The sequence below is a fragment of the Ochotona princeps genome, chromosome 20 (genome assembly GCF_030435755.1).
Source record: "Ochotona princeps isolate mOchPri1 chromosome 20, mOchPri1.hap1, whole genome shotgun sequence".
NCBI lineage: Eukaryota > Metazoa > Chordata > Mammalia > Lagomorpha > Ochotonidae > Ochotona > Ochotona princeps.
Window position 1 is genome coordinate 26,678,931 of NC_080851.1, and position 21,562 is coordinate 26,700,492.

General features: G+C 49.3%; 1 protein-coding gene across 2 annotated transcripts in view; it reads left to right on the top strand.

Moving 5' to 3' along the window:
• JAZF1 (JAZF zinc finger 1) overlaps positions 1–21,562 on the top strand; it is a 272,664-nt gene that overhangs the window by 226,685 nt on the left and 24,417 nt on the right. For both annotated transcript variants that reach the window (XM_058677982.1, XM_004582412.4), the window contains exon 4: positions 7,422–7,618. In XM_058677982.1, the coding sequence (XP_058533965.1) occupies positions 7,422–7,618 (197 nt within the window). The remainder of the gene's footprint in view (positions 1–7,421; positions 7,619–21,562) is intronic.

Genomic DNA, 21,562 nt, shown 5'->3' on the forward strand with positions numbered 1-21,562 from the left:
CACAAGAGAAACCCGGAAGAAGTTCCTGGCATGACTCAGTTTTGGCTCTTGTGGAGAATGAATCAGTGGATGGAAGATGTATGTGTGTGGAACTCTGACTTGCAAATGCATAAGTAAATCTTAAACCCTCTGGGATGCAAAGTGAAACTCTAGATTGTTTGAAGCATTGCTAGCAAGTTTTTCAAATTAATGTCCTTTGAGGGGTCCACACTTGGTCTACTGCAAAGAAAAAAAATCTGAAAGGCCATCCTGTTCATGACAGGCAGTGACATTACTCCACTGGCCACTTCAAGGTCAAGTTGCTCTTGCCAGTCACTAATTACCCCTTCAGCTCCACCATAAATTCACCTACTACTAGAAAATGAAGAAAGCCGCCCTGAATTTCTTGGCAGGTGCATGTCCTGGAAGCCACCGGGACATGGAGATCCAGAGCAACCAGGTCCTTGCACATGAGCCACATGTGACCAAATGCGCAGGGTCCCCACTCCCACTGCCATTTCCTGCGGCCTCAAACAGAACCTCCTGGGGGCTGTTTTGTTCTTTACGGCCTCTGTGCATTCCCGTCTGGGATTACGCACTTCCCCAACTCCAGGTGAACTCTCCACCAAAGGTTGAGATGCTGGCCAAGTCATGTCATTGGTCCCATTGTCTGGGGATTTTGGAGTTCTTGAAATCTCCCCATTTGCCTGCCAGCTCCCTGCAGCTTTCCTTAGAGGTCTTCTGGGTTTCACAAGCTCATTTTCTTGAGAAGTGGCAGTGCCCAGAGGGGTGCTGAAAGAACAGAACAAAGCTATTAGACTTCAAATGGCGTGTGGTTGCCTATGGGGCTCTGCATGGAGGGTTTGGTGGCTGACCACATGGGAGCCTTGCACAACTTCCCAGTCTGCTGAGAGGTCAGCAGCCTCTTGCTGGGAGGGAAAGACATTCTTTCATCTCCCAGCTGCATGGAGGGTAAATCAAGGGTAGGGAGGCAAAGAGCAAGGGCGAGCTGGGTTTCGTGGAGGACCCCCTGGAACCCAGTGTGTGTCCTAAGAGGAATCTTCTTGATCCTAACTGCTGTAGCTGCCTCCTGGAACACACCTGATTGTGATCGCAGTCTGCAATGTTTCATAAAAATTTATTTATTTGAAAGGCAGAGATAGAGAGATAGCTTTGTCTCCTGGTTCACTCCGCACATGACTGCAATGGCCCAAGGCTGGGCTGGCAGAAGCCAGGGGTCTGGAGCTCTATGCAGGTTTCCCACCTGGGTGCCACTGCCCAAGCACCTGCGCCTCCCCAGGTGCATTTACAGGGAGCTGGATTCAAAGTAGAGCAGCCAGGACTTGAATCAGAACCAATATCGGATGTCATCATCTTGGGTGGAAGTTAAACCACGTTACCACAGTGCTGGGCCTGCCACAGCAGTTTACTAAATGCCTGCTAAGTCAGGAAAGGTGGTCCCTGGGTTGCAGGATGTATCCTGATACTCAACACTCAGCCCGGAAGTCGCCACATTGCTAGGGTGGCTGTTGGGTCAGAAACACAAGTTAAGGTTTTCACTACAACTGTTGACATCCTCAGTGGACCAGGAACCGCGACGCATCAGTACCGAGAGTGCGGCCCGGTGCTGAGAGCCTTGTGTCTATTAAGTCATTCCATCCCTCTGCAGCCCTCTAGAGCTGGCCCTTCTGATGAAGAGAAAACAAGACACAGAGAGAGGCAACTGGCTCCACCTTGCCTGGCTGGAGAGGACAGATCCCTCCGAGGCACACTGCTGCCAGAGCCCACCCTCTTCACTGCAAATTCCATGCCCAGGGCCTGCAGATAGAGTAAGAAATGAGGGGCCAGTGCTGCAGGCCAGCAGGGTAAACCGCCACCTGTGCCACTGGCATCCAATGTAGGCGTGCTGATTCTCAGCTCCGATCCAGTTCTGCACCCTGGGGAGGCAAGCAGAAGATGGCTCACGCACTCGGGCCACAGCCATCCCCCGTGGGACACCTGGGTGGGCGTGGGACCACGTCCCAGCTGTTGTGGCCATTTGGGGAGTGAACCAGTGTGTGGGTTATCTACCTTCCCACTCCATCCCCAGCATAGTTGTTTAAAACAAAGTGTTACAGAAAACACCAGAATGTGTCATACGGTCATGAACATTTTCAGATACTTTATATAAAAAATGCCTCTCCCCCTGGAGTATTCTCTGACTCTTACTTGTTCTGGTTTCATAAACTACAGTATAAAATAAAACTCCCAGCAGAGTTGGGGCAGCACAGTGATGTTTACCTGTGAAAACACTTGAACTTTTACATTGAACACACCAAAGTAGCCTTTCCACACTTAGGCCTCAGGTTCTGTGCCTGGGTCCCAGACTTAAAGAAACATTTCCAGTCTTCTAACCTGTGTAGATTTCCCAAAAAATGTGCATGCATAGTCCTTTGCTTATTTGTGAAAACCCTGCATGTGAATGGTTTTCACAACTTGTTGCATCAAAATAAACTTTTTAAGATGTATTTTATTTTCAGTACAAAGTCAGATATACAGAGAGGAGGAGAGACAGAAAGATCTTCCATCTGATGATTCACTCCTCAAGTGAGTGCAACAGCCAGTGCTGTGCCGATCCAGAGCCAGGAGCCGGGAACCTCCTCCAGGTCTCCCATACGGGTGCAAGGTCCCAAGGCCTTGGGCTGTCCTTGACTGCTTTCCCAGGCCACAAGCAGGGAGCTGGATGGGAAGTGGAGCTACAAGGATTAGAACCGATGCCTGTATGGGATCCTGGTGTGTTCAAGGTGAGGACTTTAGCCACTAGGCCACGCCGCCGGGCCCCAAAATAAACTTTTAATTCCATCTTCCTTGCACATTTCTGATGCATGTGAGATTCCTGCCAGACAGGGAACTCCCGGGTGCTGATTTACTTCCCGGAATCTGTAGCATTCAGGACTGTGCCAGGCAGAAAGCAGGACCACAAGCCAGGTCTCCATGTGAGTGTCAGGAACCCAGTCACTTGGCCATCCAGGCTGCCTCTCATGGCCGAAGTTAGATTCAGAGGCCTAGGCAGGATTCGAACCCTGGCACTTCAGTGTTGGCTGCAGGCATCTACGCCACCAGGCTAAAATGCCAACCAAAGCAAATGTGGAAAACACTAAGGTATACAGCTATGGCAGCCATTCACTATGAGATCTGAGAAGGATCCTAGCAGGAATGTGTTGCAAATAGCCATAAAACACAAACGTCCTTAATGTTAAGTTAAAAAATCACAGGTGGGGGAGGAGAATATGGTGACTTCTTTTCCATGGGAGGAGCCTCTTGATACACAGACCTCAGCCCTCCAGGCCACCCTCCATCACCTGAGTCACCCGACAGCCAACCCACCCCGGCTGCGTCTTGGAGCTGGCTTTTCCTTTCTGTTTTCTCCAGGGAACCCACGGGACCCCTCCACCCCTCCCTGGAGCCTCGACCCAGGCTGCAGTCAGTGTGATCAAGTCTCCAAGTCTATGGTTACTGACTTGCCCTCCCCGCCCCGCCCGCCGGGACCGCCCTTGACATTCCCCGCCCGCTGTTACGCACGTTTCCATGTCCAATGTGTCAGCTGGAGTGAACTTTGCGGTCAAAGGACTTAAAAAGATTTATAATGGAGTCTTAAAAATTTACTTAAGGAATATGTACTTCCCCTAGCCATAACAAATATTACTACAAATGACCACATTAAATTAAAGTAGCTTGGGCATTTCTGATTTGGACGAAAGTTAAAAATTAATCTCATGGCAGTTTGGGTTTCAAAATGAAAACGCGGCCGTGGCTGACCACAGGTGTCCAGGCTGTTAGTCAACAGTGAGAGCGAGCTCCAGGGACTTGTTGGGCTGGTTTTTTTTTTCTGTTTCTTTATGAAAAGCTCAGTTTTTTTCCTCCATATGTAGAATAATAACCGTAGCAGGAAAAAGTTTGGAAAACCAACAATAATTATATTAAGGCAATATTTCTCTTAAGAGGTTTTCCTTCAGAACACTTTAAAAGTTGACATGTTTTTCCCACAGGCTGCATAGGTAGTTGCCTTTTCTTTTAAATGGTGCCTATATAATATACTCATTAGCATATAGAATACAGTTCAAAAAAAGTTTCATGGCCTGGCATGGTAGCCTAGTGGCTAAATCCTCGTATTGCATGTGCCGGGATCCCATATGTGCTGGTTCGTGTCCTGGCAGCTCCACTTCCCAGCTAGCTCCCTGCTTGTGACCTGGGAGCGCGGTTGAGTACAGCCCAAAGCCTTGGGACCCTGCACCCACATGGGAGACCCAGAAGAAGCTCCTGGCTCCTGGCTTCGGATCAGCTCAGCTCTGGCCGTTGCGACTACTTGAGAAATAAACCAGTGGACTGAAGATCTTTCTCTCTCCTTCTCTGTGTAACTCGGACTTTTGAATAAGAATAAATAAAATCTTTTTTTTTTTTTATAAAATCTTTTAACAACTTGTTTTCAAACACAAATCAATGAAAAATTATGGTATATTTTGGTGAAATGCATTACTGGTCATATTTTTTTTTTAATTTTTTATTGGAAAGGCAGATGCACAGAGAGGAGGAGAGACAGCGAGAAAGATCTTCCATCTGATGATTCACTCCCCAAGTGACCACAATGGCCAGAGCTGCGCCAATCCGCAGCCAGGAGCCAGGAACTTCCTTCCAGGTCTCCCATGCAGGAGCAGGGTCCCAATGCTTTGGGCCGTCCTCGACTGCTTCCCCAGGCCACAAGCAGGGAGCTGGATGGGAAGTAGAGCTGCAGGGATTAAAACCGGCACCCATATGGGATCCCAGCGCATTCAAGGTGAGGACCTTAACCACCATGTTATTGTGCCAGGCCCCGTAATTTTTTTTTTAAAAGATTTGTGTATTTCTATTGGAAAGTCAGAATATACAGAAGAAGACTAGAATCGGCACCCATATGGGTTCCCGGCATGTAGATGAGGATTTTAGCTGCTAGGCTATTGTGCCGGGCCCTGGCCATCATTTTTTAAAAACCAAAGAACGCTTTTCTTTTTTTCTTTTATGTAAAGTTTTTTTTTTTTGAAGATTTATTTATTTTCATTACAAAGTCAGATATATGGAGAGGAGGAGAGACAGAGAGGATGATCTGCCGTCTGATGATTCACTCTCCAAGTGACCGCAACGGCTGGTGCTGTGCCGATCCGAAGCCGGGAACCAGGAACCTCTTCCGGGTCTCCCACGTGGGTGCAGGGTCCCAAAGCATTGGGCCGTCCTCGACTGCCTTCCCAGGCCACAAGCAGGGAGCTGGATGGGAAGTGGAGCTGCCGGGGTTAGAACCGGCGTCCATATGGGATCCCAGCACATTCAAGGTGAGGACTTTAGCCAGGCTAGGCCACGCCGCCGGGCCCAAAGAATGCTTTTTTACCCTGCTCAGATAGGCAAGAGGACTCAAACCTTTCCTCGGGAGAAAGAAACAACCGCAGGTACCTGACGGGAACACCCTGATTTCCAGCATTTTTGAGGTGTGTGTGCTTCAGTTACAGCCAATTTCAAGCCGTGATGTCAGTTAACACAGTATTGGCACACCGTGGTATGGTGGTGACCAGTAAGTGTCATTTTAGTGTAAACAGCCTCAAGGAGTAACAGTAAAGTAAGAATTGGTGGGTTTTGAGTTGGCTATCTTTGTCTGTGACAGACTTGACTGAATTGGAGGTCCACATTGCTTGATTCAGGGTATCGGTGGAGATGGTAGGGAATGTGGGACCCCACTGCAGGTGCAGGATTTCCTAGCACTGGCCTGTAGGGCAGCCCTTCGAGCCTTGAGGATGGGAAGATCTGGGCCGGAGACCTCCCAGCATCCCTGGAGGCTGGGCAGCCATCCTGGAAAATAGGTACATCAAGTGCTCCTATCAGGGACACTTCGGCCTGGTCTTCAGTTCCTGGGATTGAGTTCTCCATAATTCATCTCCCAGCCCTGGGAATCTGCCAGCCTGGTGGCAGACAGTGGTATTGGTGGGATGTTCCATAGAGACTATAGAATTCAGCGAGTCTCCAAAAGTAGGAGATATCATGATTATCATTCAAGCTCCTTTCTTTTTCAGTCATCAGCATCTTGTAGCAAAGGTGTAGCATTATTACAGTTCAGCCGCTGTAGAAAACCCAGTGTATATATCTGGGTTGTCTTGCAGCAGCCATTTGAGAAGTGTGCCATTTATGTTCCAAATATAAAAGTAGAAATTTTCAGACACTGTAACAATACTACTGTGTTTCATTGGGTGTTTGATCGTCTCTGAGCTCTTAGCAGATATTACAGTATTTGTTGACTTCCAAAACCTCCAGGTTTAGTAAAGGAAGATACTAAGGAATTGCATAGGCAGAATACCAAGCAGTTGGGGAAAGACCATGTTTACACACATTACGATTAATTTATGATACATTGTACTGAAATAGCCCAAATACAGCAGGTGGGGGAGGGTCTTGGCAATGTTCTGTGTCTTAGCCCAGGTGGTGGACACACATGTTGGATTCGTGACCAAAATACTTTCATGCACCTCCATGGGCCAACCAAGTCCACCTGCCAATAATGCCAAAAGATGTTCGTTTGTAAGAGAAACCACTTCTTGGTTTATTCTGAATCTCCTATGACATGAGTTTATGGAACATTAGACTGCACCACAAAAGAGAGAGAGAGAGAGAGAGAGAGAGAGAATGAATGAATGAAGTTAGAATATCATCAACACTGAGGGGAGAGTGAGAAAAGGCGCTCTGAAGTTTCCAAAGCAAAACCATCAGAAAAAGTGGTTTTTCTGCTTGTGAGAGAATCAGAACACAACTCCTTAGTGGTGACCTCGCTCCTTGGCCTGTGGATCCTGTCCCCACCCCTTCAATCTGCAGGCGTCCCAGGACCCTCTGCTACGTTGGCCTGAGTGGCATGCATGCTCAGGTGACTGTAGGGATAAGGGACCTTGCTCTCACCACACGGAGGCACAGCCTCCGTCAGCCACAACAATGTGGGAAAGTCACATAGAGTGCTCATCAGGAGCCATGCAAAAATCCATCCAACTTTGCATGAGGTCTTCCCTGAAGGACAGGTCACTGGTGTGATGTATACATGCACCCAGCCCACGGGGAAAGAGGTGTATGCTGTCCTTGGGTATAGTGGCAGGAGGAGTGGGATCCAGCAAGAGCAGAGCTCCTGAGAGGCAGGACCTGAACCTGCAGGCTGGCATGCATCCTGATCTGTGCTGTTGTTTGTGCCCCAGGGAGATAATGGATTTGATTTTGAGGAACCTTAAAAGCCTCAAACCTGAGGATTGTTCCATTGCCTGGCCAAGGGGGAGCTGCTGTGAGTTTGGGAGATGGCACTGCCCCATGGCCCAGCTCCTTCTCGGGCTGGAACATCTGCGGACCAGCCTATAGACCATGGTCTCTATGCAGCCCACATGGCTCACTTTCCACACTTGTTGCAGGTTCATGACGGATGCTGCCCGCCGAGAGCAAGAGTCCCTCAAAAGGAAGATCCAGCCCAAGCTGTCGCTGACCCTGTCCAGCTCGGTGTCCCGAGGGAATGTGTCCACTCCACCACGCCACAGCAGTGGCAGCCTTACTCCCCCTGTGACCCCGCCCATCACCCCCTCCTCTTCCTTCCGCAGCAGCACACCAACAGGTGAGTGGCTTGGCCCAGCCAAGAAGGAAATGGGTGGAGAAAGAGTGGGAATGCATGCACGTGTGGGATGTGCCAAGGGGTGAGAAAGAGCTGGGTGCAGGTGCCAATGCTTTCTGAAGCACCATCCTTGCCCCCTGCTTGGTCCGGAGAGTGTCCGTGTGTTCTACTGGGAAGCTGCTGTTAATACGGTCATGGTCTTGTGGGTGTGTTGAAAGTCTCCACCATGTGCTACAGCCAGGTGCAATTCTGGGTGACGCCAGGCTGCCTGTGCTGATGGCTGTGAAAGGCAAGGAAGGGGTATGTGGAACGCCTCATGCCATCCTCCCTACTTGATCCATTTTGAGATTTTTTTCCCATGATGCCATAATCAAAGATAAGACCACATTTAGAACCCTCCCAGGTGCCAGTCGTGAAGCCACCAATAAGAGCAAAGGGATACCCCTCCTCTCTTCCCCAAAGCCCACAGTGCGTTGAGGATGTTGGCATTCTAGGGGCTCTGTAAGAACACTCCTTGGCTTTTCCTCACAGACGTGGAAGTGGAGATCCGGAACCACTGGGATGCTTGGTGCATCTCCCTGAACCCAGCTTACCTTCCTGACAGCCCTTCTAAGCTCACCCCAGGCAAGGGCGAGCGGCATGCAGCCTGGGCCCTGCCCCAGTCCTCAGTTCCCAGTCCCCAGTCCGTGGTGTCACTCCCACTCCACAGCAGGAGTTGGGACAGCAGAGGAGGTACCCAGCTGAATGAAGATCTTGTCTTTCTGAATGTTCATTGTTAAAATACCCAGAGAGAAACTTGACCAAGTCCAGGCAGGCTGTCCTTGAGTGGCACATGGTAGCCAAGATGGAGAGTATTTAGAATTTGTGTGGAAAATGAAATTAGATGTTTATTTCTGTGCAGAAATATTTTTGAAGCCTATACATAGATTTTTTTTCACCATACACATTTTCCATGAGCTTTCTTGAAGATGTCATTTAACTAAATGGGAAGAGGGAGAAAGCCGTGTGGAGCACAGGAAGTGGAACTTGACAAGGCTGCGTGTCTGAGGGGAGCTTAGGGACCCCGAGCCTTGAACATGGGCAGGTAGCCGGATATAGAGGAGGCAGAGCATGGTGGTCACTAGGAGGATTTACAACCACGCCATTCATTCCCTGGCATCAACTTGACCGTGAGCAACTTTACTTTCTCGTGTAGTTGGGATTTGTTACTCTCTTATCTGTGTCGCATTGGGAGAGATGGCTGCAGGGGTAATTATCAGAGTGTGTTTCACAGACCTCACCTGGGGTCCTTGTGAGCCTGGGAGGTGAAGGGTTGAGGGAGATGCGTTCAACGGGCTCCTTTTACACTCAGCTCTAACAGTCCTTGGTACTTACTCTGTACGTTTCCCAAACCAAGGCGTACTTAGCAGATGACTTCTCACTCCATGGGGGCGTTTCAGGAGACCCACAGCTGACAGACACCCTGCGTGGCCTAGCCAGCCTCGGGCCTTTCTGAGTTTAATGGAGGCAGGTGGATCAGAGTTCTACCTCAGCTTCTTCCCTGACTGGCTTATTACCTTAGACACATCACAGATGACAGGGTGGTGATGGGAGGCGCATCCCTTGGGAGAAGTCCAACACAGAGAGCAGGTGTATGCTCCAGCACTCGGCTCAGAGTCCTCCCTTTGGTCTGGGGTTTCCAGAATGGAGTCGGAGCCGTGCTCCAGAGGATGGATTGGCTCATCTGCGTTGGCATCTGTCCATCTCCTTAGGTTGCCGTCCCTGTGTTTCATGTTTATGAAGCTTGACTTTGATCTTTGTGTAAGCCACATGATGGAAATCGAAGGAATGGAAAGGACCATGTATCGGGACTGTGATGTAATCCTTCCACCTTCTCTGCTGCTTGTTTCCGTTCCACTTCGCTCTGATAGAGGGTGACCGATGGAGGCAGTGGGCAACTTTGGTGTGTTTTCCACCCAAGGTAGCGCAAACTGACTCATGTCCAGCACCAGATAACCACGGCTGCCCCAATTAGTAGTGGGTGCCTTGGAGCCCTTTGGAAATAGAAGCAGTTTGAAAGTGAGAGTTTATTATTTTATGTGTCAGAATGTTTGGAAGAAATGGAATCATTTCCTTTCCTTCAGACGTAAAGAAATCTTTCCAACACCTTGCCTATTTTGGCCATTTCCCACCGAGAGAATTAATTTATGTTGTGGTAAAGATGTATCATTTTCAGCCTGTCAAGATCATTGGTAAGTTATTTGCTGCTTGAAGAAATTTCCATGTAAACACCAAAAAATTAACCCAGGAAATGGTTCCTTAAGCCCTCTTCCCCTGCACTGCTTGGATTGTGTGCATTTTTCAACGTGGAGCATGTTGTTTTACCTGCAATTAGACAGATCAGATTATTTTGCCTGACAAATGTGGGTTCCGTCACTCTTGTGGCAAGGTTGTAAATCATATGCTGCTTTTCTGCCTCCCAAACCCATGCTCTATGCTCCGTGATCAAGGCGCGTTCTGGGTTCAGAAGGTAGCAAGCAGCCATGCTATGCAAAGCATCGCTTACAAACACCGTGCGTCGGTCCATTAAATCCTGGCTTCTGCGGCACAGTGGAGGTGACCGCGCCTGCTGAGGCTGTGAGAGGTCCTGCAGAAAGAGCTGAAAAAGACCAGGAGCTGGAAAGGCTGGTGGCTGGCTCCAGTCAGTTAAAGCATTGTTCCCCTGACAGCTATGCAATATAAAATTTAAAAGATTACATATATCAATCAAAATTTCTCTTATACGTCCCCCCCCCCCCAAATCATAAAGGCATACCATCTTGAGTAGACAGAACTGGAGTTCATCTTCCAAGTGGTACTTAGATATCCTTGGAATTCAGGAAGGATCTTCAATTTTCACCTTTTTCCTTTCATACCCGTATTTGCTTGTCATCTTTGAATACATAGAGGATAAAGCTTACAGTGGTTCAGTCTCAGGCGGGCAAACTTCTGTGAAGGGTCATGTGCTAAACACCACGGGCTTTGCGCCCACGGCGGGGCTCAGCTGCTCAGCCCTGCGGGGCTGGCGGACAGCGCAGCTGATAAACCCGCAGGCACAGTGCATCCGCCAGGGGTAAAGTCCGTGCAGGGCGTCATTTACAACTCACTTACTCTGTGTTCTTGATGTGTGGTGTTGTGCTTAATCCTAACACTAGCCTCACAGCACCACATCCCTTCTCTGTGTATATACATGCTGGCTTGGCGTGTCTGTGTGTCTGTTTAATGAATGTTCTCGCCAGGGTACCAGCACTTTCCCTGCACCTTCTTACTGCATCAGTACTTTCCCAGAAGCCACCTGGATGTCCAGCTACTGTTAACTTGCCACCTCCAAACACAGAGTGCTAGAATACACCAGGGCCCAGCAGCTGTGGCTCACCTTCTGTCCGGACAGCTTGTCCCGGGGGATGCTCCACCTGTCAGTCAGTCAATGCATGTCAGAACGTAAGGCCTTCCGCGTGTAGTTTAGCCTGGTTTTCTCTAGAGTTAGCTGATTCTGGAGAGCCATTGTTGATTATTCAGGTTAGCAGGTGAATTGATAAAATTCTTTACCTTGAAAGTGGCTGTGATGGGAGGATTTAGTTCAGTGCCATTGGCAAGCACCGCGTGTCGGCCTTGAGCCCTCCTCACTGTAACAATCTACCACTGTTGGATCTCTCCTGTGTTTATCAGATTATACTCTCAGTCAGTTTGTGGTTCAGAGTGCCAGCTGGAGTTGTGTTTTTGTTCTTTTTTTTTTTTTAAGATTTATTTATTTTGATTGGAAAGACAGATCAGATTTACTGAGAGGAGAGATAGGAAATTCTTCATCTGCTAGTTCACTCCCCCAAATGGCCGCAATTGCCGGGCTTGAACCAATCCAAAGCCAGAATCCAGGAGCTTCTTCCAGGCCTCCCACATGGGTATAGGGTTCCAAGGCCTAGGACCGTCCTCCATTGCCTTCTCAGGCCACAAGCAGGGAGCTGGAAAGGAAGTGGTATAGCCAGGACATGAACTGGTGCTCATATGGTACCCCGGCGCTTGTAACATGAGGATTTAGCCATTGAGCTATTGCACCAGGTCCACTCGCTGCATTTTGTGCATAAATGTGAAACAGGAGTCAGTCTGCAGTAGCGACCACTGCAAGCAGCAGCCACTTACTGCAGCGTGGCAAGTCACTGCGCTCTGGCTTGGGAAAGTTCTCACATCACATTAAGGGCAAAGATCAAGTTCCCTTTTCTTTTACTGTGCGTCTGTTTCCAACGTTTTGCTAGGGCTTTTTGCTTTAAAATTTGTTTATTTGAAAGGCAAAGTGACAGAAACAGAGGGAGAGACAGAGAGCCCCTCCATCTACTGATTCACTCCCCAAATGTCTGTAACGACAAGGCTGGGCCATCTAGGTCTCCCATGTGGGTGCAGGAGCCCAAACACTTTCTACACTAGTACATCTTCTGCTACTTTCCCAGGTCATTAACAGGGAGCCGGATCGGAAATGGAGCCAACTGGAGTAGAACCAGTACCCAAATGGGACCCTGGTGTTGGAAACCACAGTTTTTCCTGTTGTACTATGATGCTGCTCCTCTACATGATGTCACTTTCATAATGAGAACAACTTGTCACAGTACATGTAATAAAAAGATATGTAAATAGAATTGTTGTCCAAACAAGCTGAACAGATTTTGCCATTAAATACACTTAATTGAGCTTTTTATGGGAAGGAAGAGAGTCATGCCACTGGAAAGCATAACATTACATTTGCATCCATCATTAGAGAGCACATTACCTTGCCAGTGCCCACAGCCCAGTTAGAAAAGCATTTTGTCCCTCCCTTCCAATACTGACCCACTGAACATATTAAGAGGTATCTTGGGATCAGGCTGAATGTGGAAACCACCCGGAAACTTCACAACTCCTGGGATTCAGCCAGTAGGTGGGATTGAGCCCTGGGAAGTCTCCTTTGGTTTTCTGTTCAAGCTCTTTGTCTCAGGTCAGTTAATCCTACCAGCAACCATAGGTGAAAAACCCCTGCTATGAATATGGCCCTGGGCTGATTACCATCTGTGTTTCCAGGCCTGGGTTCCCGGTCCCACAGTGCCATGCTCCATTTCCGTGGACGGCAGAGGGGAACCTGGCAGGTGGAACAGGTGCTCCTGTGTGTCGTAACAGAGTTGCTGTACAGGGCACTGGCCCAGTTTCTGATTATAACCACACTGCAGAGTCTCTGGGAAAAATATCTCTGCATTTTTGCTCATTTGAGGGGGGAGGCGAGGGAGAGAAATGTTCAAATAGTAAAAGGAGGGCACCCAAGAAAATGAAGCCAACTTTTTTTAAGGTTTATTTTATTTTTTAATATGTTTTATTTTGAATTTTGGATTGTGGTACAATTTTGTGTAGGCTGGGATATGATTTATTTTATTTTTATTGGAAAGTCAGATATACAGAGAGGAGGAAAGACAGAGAGGAAGATCTTCCGTCCAATTATTTACTCCCCATGTGGCCACAATGGCTGGAGCTGCGCTGATCCGAAGCCAGGAGCCTCCTCCGGGTCTCCCACGCGGGTGCAGGGTCCCAAGGCTTTGTGCCATCCTCAACTGCTTTCCCAGGCCACAAGCAGAGAGCTGGATGGAAAGCGGGGCCCTGGGATTAGAACTGACACCCATATGGGATCCAGGCACATGCAAGGCAAGGGCTGTAGCTGCTAAGCCACCACACCAGTCACACAGCAAAATCATTTTGAAAAATTGGTTCCTCATTCCTCCCTCCACATGGGAATGACTGTGTGACCTGGACTCAGAGAACCCTCAGGGTTGAGGGTGAGAGGGGTTGGGCCCTTCATTTTTAGAAAGCGAAATGAACTTTAGCAGGCAGAACACAAGTAGGAAACACAAGTAGGAAAGTCCAAACTCCTGTCTCTTCCCACCCACCTCAGAAGAGAGAGAGAGAGAAGGAGAAGGAAGAGGCAGAGCAAGCCTGTCTTGTTGAGCAGTGGGAAAATGAGAGGCGAAAAGAAGCGAGACATCGCAGCCGGGCAGGATTCTGCGATCCCAGTAGGTGTTGTCGAGGCTGCGGTTGGATTGCCCTCATGGCTGAAGAGCAGAATGTCTAGATGATGCCTAAGCAGTAGTCCGTAGAATCTTCCATGCAGAAAGTGGTCTCAATGTCTGTGTGCCCGCTTCTTGTGTCCAGAAAGGGTCCTGGTATCACTGCTCTCTGGCCAGCCCTCCTGCTGGAATCCCTAACAGACCGTGTGGATCCTCACCAGTTTGTTTGTTTTGTCCTAACCCTTGACTTTTCATCTCCTCCTTTTTGACCAAGCAGTGAAAACCTTTTTTTACTGCCCAAGTGTCCTGGATTGACCTCAGTTAACTCCACTTCCTCTGAATCTGTCATCTGCTTTGCTACTGCTATTTCATTTCTAAGAAAGCGTCCCAAACAATCATAACAACAACAGATAGTGTCTATCTAGGGAACCAGAGCATCCACTTTCGCCATCTGAATCGATCCCTGCCAGCAGCCAAGGACACTGGGCCACTTCACAAGGAAGCAGAGGCTCACCTAAGAAACTTACTCAGCTTGGCATGTTTCTCAGTGCAGTGGGCACTCTGCGGCTTGCCATCACGATCCGCATCTTATGTCATCTTACCGAGTCTTGATGGTAAAGGTGCTGTGGCAGGGTGTTGCAGCTATGGAAAATCATAGGTTTGGAGGGGATCGAACTTCAATCCCTAAATAGAAGCAGGTTTTAAATATGTTTGATAGTGAACATGCCACACCTGCATGCTCACACACCAGGCAGAAAAGTAGAAGGACCACTGGGGTTCGCTCTCCATGTGCTGTCTAAGTGCAATCATAAGCCGTGTGTTCACATCCAGATAATGGCTGAGATGGTCGCAAGGAAATGTGAGTTGGAATAGAGATGAGATCAGAGGGGAAGTAGATTCGGGCCACAACCCTTGTGGAGTGGCAGCCTGGGGATTGTGTGACCAGATCCAGGAAGGCTGAGAGACCACTGCGTGTTCCTCTGCAATGTACTGGGTGGCCTTCAGAACTCGGGGTTGTGATGCCGAAAACCCTGACGTCAGGAGACCTGGGTTTTGTCAAAGACTGAAGGCCATGCTCTGGCCTGGTGCAATGGCTCAGTGGCTAAATCCCCACCTTGCATGTGCTGGGATCCCATATAGATACTGGTTAGTATCCTGGCTGCTCCACTTCCCATGTAGCTCCCTGCTTCTGGCTGGGAAAGCAGTAAAAAGGCCCAAAGCCTTGGGACCCCGCACTTGCGTGGGAGACCCAGAAGATGTTCCAGGCTCTGGGCTTCGGATCAGCACAGCTCCAGCCAGTATGGCCACTTAGGGAGTGAATCAACGGATGAAGGATCTTCCTCTCTGTCACTCCTCCTCTCTGTATATCTGACTCTCCAAAAAGAAATAAAATAAATATTTAAAAAAAATTTCACCTCGATTACAACAACAATGGCCCAAGCAGAAGAAAAATGAGGACCAGGAGCTCAGAACTTCCACTGGCTGTTGGAACCAGCAAACGCCATTTCCTCTGTGATAAACAATCCACATAGGAACTAAGAAAGTCAATACAGGCAGTGATGTCGGTGGGAAGATCTCTGGAATTTCCTCTTGATTGAAAAGAGACAGTAAGCAGAGTCATCTCTGCTTAGCTTTGGAACACCAGGGGGGCAGTCTCGGGAACCAGTTGGACTCTTCAGTGCGTGTTCCATCCCCAGAGAGGAAGAGGAGGAGGAGGAGAGGAAGGGCATCCACACCCTGGATTTGGCCATGCAGCTGAGAACTGACAGTGGCTGAGCGAGTTCCTGGTAGAACATTCGAGTACCCAGGCCTGCCTGTGGCCAGAAGAGCCCTCTATTGTGTTGAGAATTTTACAAGCAGGAAAGCCAAGGCCACCTGTTTCCAGCCCGAGCAGGCACATCCTCTGACGCCACGAGGTGGGCGCAACCCCCCCACCGCCCCAGTGGTAGCTTAGCCTCAGGCCCACATCCATGCAAACAGAGAAGCAGCAGCCATCCAAGGCATAACAGGCAGGTGTCTGAGGCTTTTCTGTGTTGTTTGTGTTCACGGTGGTGCAGAACAAGACTGCTTTCAGGTTACCTAAGCCTTCACTTCTCCACTAGTTACCGTACCCATGTTGAATTGGATTAGGTAGAAGGAACAGGTCTCCTGTTGAGACTTCCTACCAAAAACTTTGAAAAACCCTGGAAGCGGGTTCCACCTGGTGCTGCAAACACCGCCGCCGGTGGTGGGGGAGCCTCTGGCCCCCTGATCCTGGTTACTTTTCCTTTATCGCAGCCAGAGGAGGTTGGGAGGATGACTGTGCAAGCCAGAAAAATGACCAGGGTACATCACCAGATGCAGGTGTTCTCAAAGGCACATGCTATGATTGCTGCTTGCACCCCTAATCTCCCCCCCAAAAGAACACCATCTTTTGAAGTTGAGGTCCTGAGCCCAGTCACACCAGCATCCATCAGCACACACTTCCCAGGAGTTTTCTAGACTGAAATGTGACTGCAAAGGAGAGTGATGAACTGGAAGCCCTGAAGATGGTATGGACTTTTGCCAAAGACACAGATAAGTAAGCCAGCATTCAGCACACCCATGCCCACTCTAGGGTGACAGTAATGCACATTCCTGCCCTGCAGAAGTCAACCCACCGAAGGGGTGTGTATGTGTGTGTGTGTGTGTGTACACATGCATACGTCTGAAGCACTCCTTTCTTCCCCTTCCCTCAGAGCCCTTTGATCTCTGTGGATATCAGGGTAGCATGCCGATTTTAATGTCTTTTCCATGTGGCTAGAGTTTAAGCAATGAAATAACCTCTTTGCGGCACACCCAGGCACACGGCAGTAAAGAAAGAATCAGGAGGAGGAAAAAGACAAAGCTTCAGCCAAGTTCATGTCGTCTTGAGGATCACAGTCCAGATTCTCACTGCTGCTCTCTCAGGCCTTTGTTTGGCACTCTTGGGAAGGCGTTGAGAACAGCATGGTATCTGGCATGAGGAGGAAGCTGGGGTCGCTGCGGCCAGGAGCGAGAAGCCTGCTGGTTGTACACAGTTAGCACAGTGCTAGCAAACTCCTCCAACTCCAATTCCTTGGAAAACCAAGTGCTGGTGTTCGTGCATATCCGTCAGCAGCAAGCTGGCTAGATCTCATCAGAGAGGCATGTCTGCCCAGCTGATGTTTTCAAAGCAGAGCCAGTTCAGGCTTATGAATGTGGCGTTTACTGTTTGCATCATAGCATCAGCTACTTTGATACTTCAGTAACTCTAAGTAGTGTTTTTTTTTAAAAATGATGCAGTATTCCATGAGGTTATAAGGACAAGTCATGTGAGAGAACAGGAGTCATTTTGAATAAAATAGCTAGCTGGTCAGACCCAGACATCTTCATCAAACTCGGATGTTCACCTACAGCCTGAGGCTGGGTGAAATTTTAGATTTCGAATAGGTGGGTTTTTGAAATTCCAAAAAAGCAAGAGAAAAATGAAAGCAATGCAGATTGCTCTTCTGAAAACTGATGAAAATTGTCCATGTGAAATGGAGCAGCCTAGGCCATGGATTAAGGCTCCTGGGGGCCAGAGCTGTGTAGTGGCTTAAGCTGTTGTCTGTAACACCGGCGTCCTGGATAGATGCCAGTGCTAAGTCCCACCTGCTACTGATCCACCTTCCCACCAGAGTGCTTGGGAAAGCAGCAGGGGGTGCACTGAGTACGTGCCTAGGCCCCAAAACCCACATGGGAGATCTGGATGAAGCTCCTGGCTTCCGGCTTTGACTGCCTGTGCCCCGGCTGTTGGAACCGTTGGGGAAGTTAGTGGATGGGAGTTTTCTCTCCCTCTCTCTCCCTCCCTCTCTCTCTCTCTGTCTGTGTACTTGTGCCTTTCAAATAAATAAATCTTTTAAAGGATTCTTACTAAAGTGTTGGACTTGAAGCTAGGTGCAGAGGATCTTAAGCTCATTTGGGGGGCCCCTGTGTCTCCCTTGCCCTACAGGGGCTCTGTCCCTGAGGGGTTCCCTCCTCCAGGCAGCACTGCCTGGGTACTATTGAGTACCCAGTCACCTGTAGACACTGACTCCATGCTGCCAGGATGTGGTCTTAACGACATGGTCATGACCTTATATCTTGAACTGGCTTCCATCCCCATCACTGTAAATGGTTCCTCCCCAATGTTGTATAAGGTTCGAGACTGTAACTATGGAAAGTCCTCTTAAATTCACCTGATGAAGTTGGTTTTGGCAGAGCACTTGGATGCTACAAGCAGCATTTCACTGCTGTGAAAAGGAAACAGTCTTTGGAGAAAAAAAAATGTTTAATTAAAGCCACTTGGTTTTGCAAGTTCAGTGTGGGTAACTTAGGACATGCTACACTGTGCATGAAAGAAACATTCTCTTAAGACTAATAGCACCTGACGAATGGTTACCATGGAAGAGCCTCAAATGACGAAGTCACAGCCTGGCCGTGAGAGTGGCCAGCCCCGGGACCTTACCTACAGGGCCTTGCGAAGCACCAGGTGGCTTGCCAGCACCAACGACACATGGTCCCTCAGCCACGAGGCATCTTCCCTGGGACATGAGTAAGCTCCCTTTGCAAATGGAAACCATAAAATTCAGATGATGAAGTAACTGCAAATATAGAAACTCAGGCTCTTTTCATCAGTGAAAAATGTATTTCTGGAATAACTACATTAAGTAGGCATTACAGAGGCATAAACATACCCACCAGCAACTGACAGAAGATATTTGCCAAATAAATGGCAAATGAAAAGCCCAGACGCATCCCATTTAACGTTTGTAAATACAGCTGGCCCTTTGTGAATCCCGCTCCTATGAGTCAACCAACTGCGATCAAAAATATTCAGGGAAAAATAGTGACCTTAGCTCTGGGCACGTGCAGACGTCCATCTTTTTCATTATCCCCTTCACAGTGCAGCGTAACCATGGCACTGTTTTTACATCCAGAGATGGCACGAAAGATGCAGCAAAGTGTGCATAGCTTCCGTCTGTGCAGAAACATCGCTTCCTGTCTGGGACCTGAACAGCTGGGGAGTGTGTTGCCCACAGCGAGTCCTGGGACAGGTTCCTTGCAGATAGCCAGGCATGGTGGCCATGACCTGTAGAACTAACAGTCCAAGGAGGGTGTTTTACATTGATCTCAGCAAAGCTCCATCTCCTGGCATGGTCAGCCAAGAGGAAGGTTTGCCTGCCAAGCATAGACCAAGCCAGTCGCTGGCCATGCGGGAGACCTTTCGCTAAAGCTGTAAACGTGGCATGCTGATGAACGCTGTCGTTGAAATCTTGTCAAACAAGAGAGGTCAGTGGGAAAATGAGTTACCCTGCCACTGCAAGTGTGAACTTGAGAAGGTCCATCACGGTAGCCAGGTATCCCCAAAACTGTGCCTGGCAGCCTCTTGGCAGCTCTGTTTACGTTGTGCCTTCTCCATTGTGGTTAGATTGTGGGAGACCAGCTGGCTGGACTGGGAAGTGGGTGGAGGGTTCTTCTGCACTGTTGCCCTCTCTCTCGTCCTCCTCCAAAAGGTGATGGTAGACGGTCCCAGTGCAGTGTATAGAGCAGGTTCTTTTCTGGGAAGTGTTGTGAGTGGCCTGAATTTATGAATCTCATAAACCATAGTGTTACTTAGGTGCCCAATTAATACTTGTCAGCCATTCTTCTCATTTACAGAGACGGATGCTAAACAGAACCAGTTGTACATACAGGTTCTGGGCAGCTCTGGAACATTCACCCCTCCCCAGCCCTTATGTTCTCTTGCTGAGCCCAATTTGATATCAGCACCCGTCAGCATCGTGTTAATAAGTCTGAAGTCACAGTTTTAAATTTCACATGGGCCAGCTGACACAGCTCCATCTTGGGGTGGTGAACCATACCCTAGTGCTGGCAAACCATCCAGTGACAGGTGGTATGGCCCCTGGAAATGTCACCATAGAGAGATGGCATCTGAGTTGATTATACTCAGGGCAGTTGTGGCTGCCCGGTGCTTGTCTGGTCTTGGACTTGGCTTAAGAGAATCACGGTCGGGGTGAAAAATATCATGGTTTTGAAGAAAACCAGGAAGAGCTCTCATATGTGCTTTGGAAACAGCTAAAAGCCACAGGCCTCTGGCACACTTGGGTCCTTATCTGTTAAGAACTTTGAATAGCCTGAATTTAATCTGTGACAAGGAATATGACTGTATTGTGTTTTCTGAATATATGTGTTCTCCATAAAATATTTCTAGAAAGAACAAAGATGACAAAGATTGGGGCCGGCACTGTGGCGTCATTCTGCGATGCCATCATCCTATATAGGCACCAGTTTGAGTCCTGGCTGCGCCGATTCCAGTCCCGTTCCCTCCAAAGAGCCCAGGCAAAGCACTGCTGAGAGCCGCTGGGCACAGGCTGGTGACGCAGTGTGCCCTGCCATTGCTGAACTAGCAAGGTTGCCACTGCCCCAGACTCTTCCCAGCTAAAGTGAAAAAAAGGAAAAACAGGATGGCACCAACAGCATCCGTTCTACACATAGTTGGAGGTTGTTTTATTTTACTTCCTTAAGCACTCGTTTGCTCCCCAGGTGCCTGCAGCGACTTGGGCTGGCCAGGGATGAGGCCAGGGAGGCAAGAATCGCTCCAGGTCTCCCTCGCGTGTGGCAGGAAGAGCCTAGCTCCTTGGGCTGTCACCAATGCTGGATTTAAGAGTGGGAAGCAGGAATCTAACGCAGGTGCTCGTGGGTTGTGGTTCATCTTGGCCGCCAGGCTTAAAATGCCCACCGCGAGCATTTGAACTGAGAAACAGGAACCCCCGAGGAGGTCATCCTGGCCAGTCTTCAGACTGACAGCGCCCCTCCTCGGTGGGTCATGCCGCTGGCTCGTATGTGATACGCCACATTTCAGAAAGAAAAACAAAGAAACTAAAGTGCCTCACACACTCCTTTCTGGGTACCAGACACACATACATGTATGTGGGCATTGTTTTTGTGGTTTTCCAGATTGCAGTAGGAGGAATATTTTTCACTGGAGCATGGTCCAACACACCGACAGCCAGAAGTGGTCATGTCTTGCCCCCTCTTACAGAACAGCGTCTCTTCCCTAGCCCCCACACCCTGGAGCACAAGCCTCAATTCTGGAAACACAGCAGCCATGGCTAGGCCCACTGCCTCCCATAGCTGCGACAGCCCCAGCAGGGCTGGTATCCCCCTGGTCCTTAGCCCGAGACCCCTTGGAGCCATGGTCATCTAGTTCCAACTGGGCCCAAAGGAACTTGCGCTCTCCAGAAAGCTGACCCGCAGAGAGGGCAGGGCTGCTGCTGGTTGCCACTTGTGGGTCAAACTCCCCATCACCCATACCCAGTTCCCTCCACTGCATCTAACAGCCCACAAGCTGCTGGGAGGGCCAAGGAGCTGACCTTAGGAAGCACACGGCGTACACGAGGCTGGGCCCCTGGCAGCCTCACCCTCCCGAGTGTCCCTGGGGAGTAGGGGTGGAGGGCGTTGGTGCCAGGCTGGGAAGGAAGGACGCACCCAGTGCTGGTGAACGGAGCCCACAGTGCTGGCTCTGTATCCACAGCTGAGGCCTGGCACCCTCTCCCCTCGGGGACTTGCCCTTCTGGCTGGTAATTAGTGGGCTGGGGGATTTTCCCAGTCACCTCCCTGAGGAATTATTTTACCAAAGACTGCCCCTCTTGTCTAGACCGCGTGAGCCCGTAAAGCTCTTGCTGGCTGGTGTTTCCAAGCTGCAAAGCAGCCATAGAAACAGCATCTCATCACTAAGGCCACACAGGTCACAGAGTGCCGTTGTGGAGCCCAGCCTGGCCCGCCCCGGGTACAGCTCAGGCTGGCAGAGACACAGACCCCCAGCCCCGGGAAAGGGGGCAGCATCGGCTCTGGTTTCTGCTTTTTCTAAATCTCAAACAGCCTGGTCATCTCTTGCATTCTCAGCCTCGGT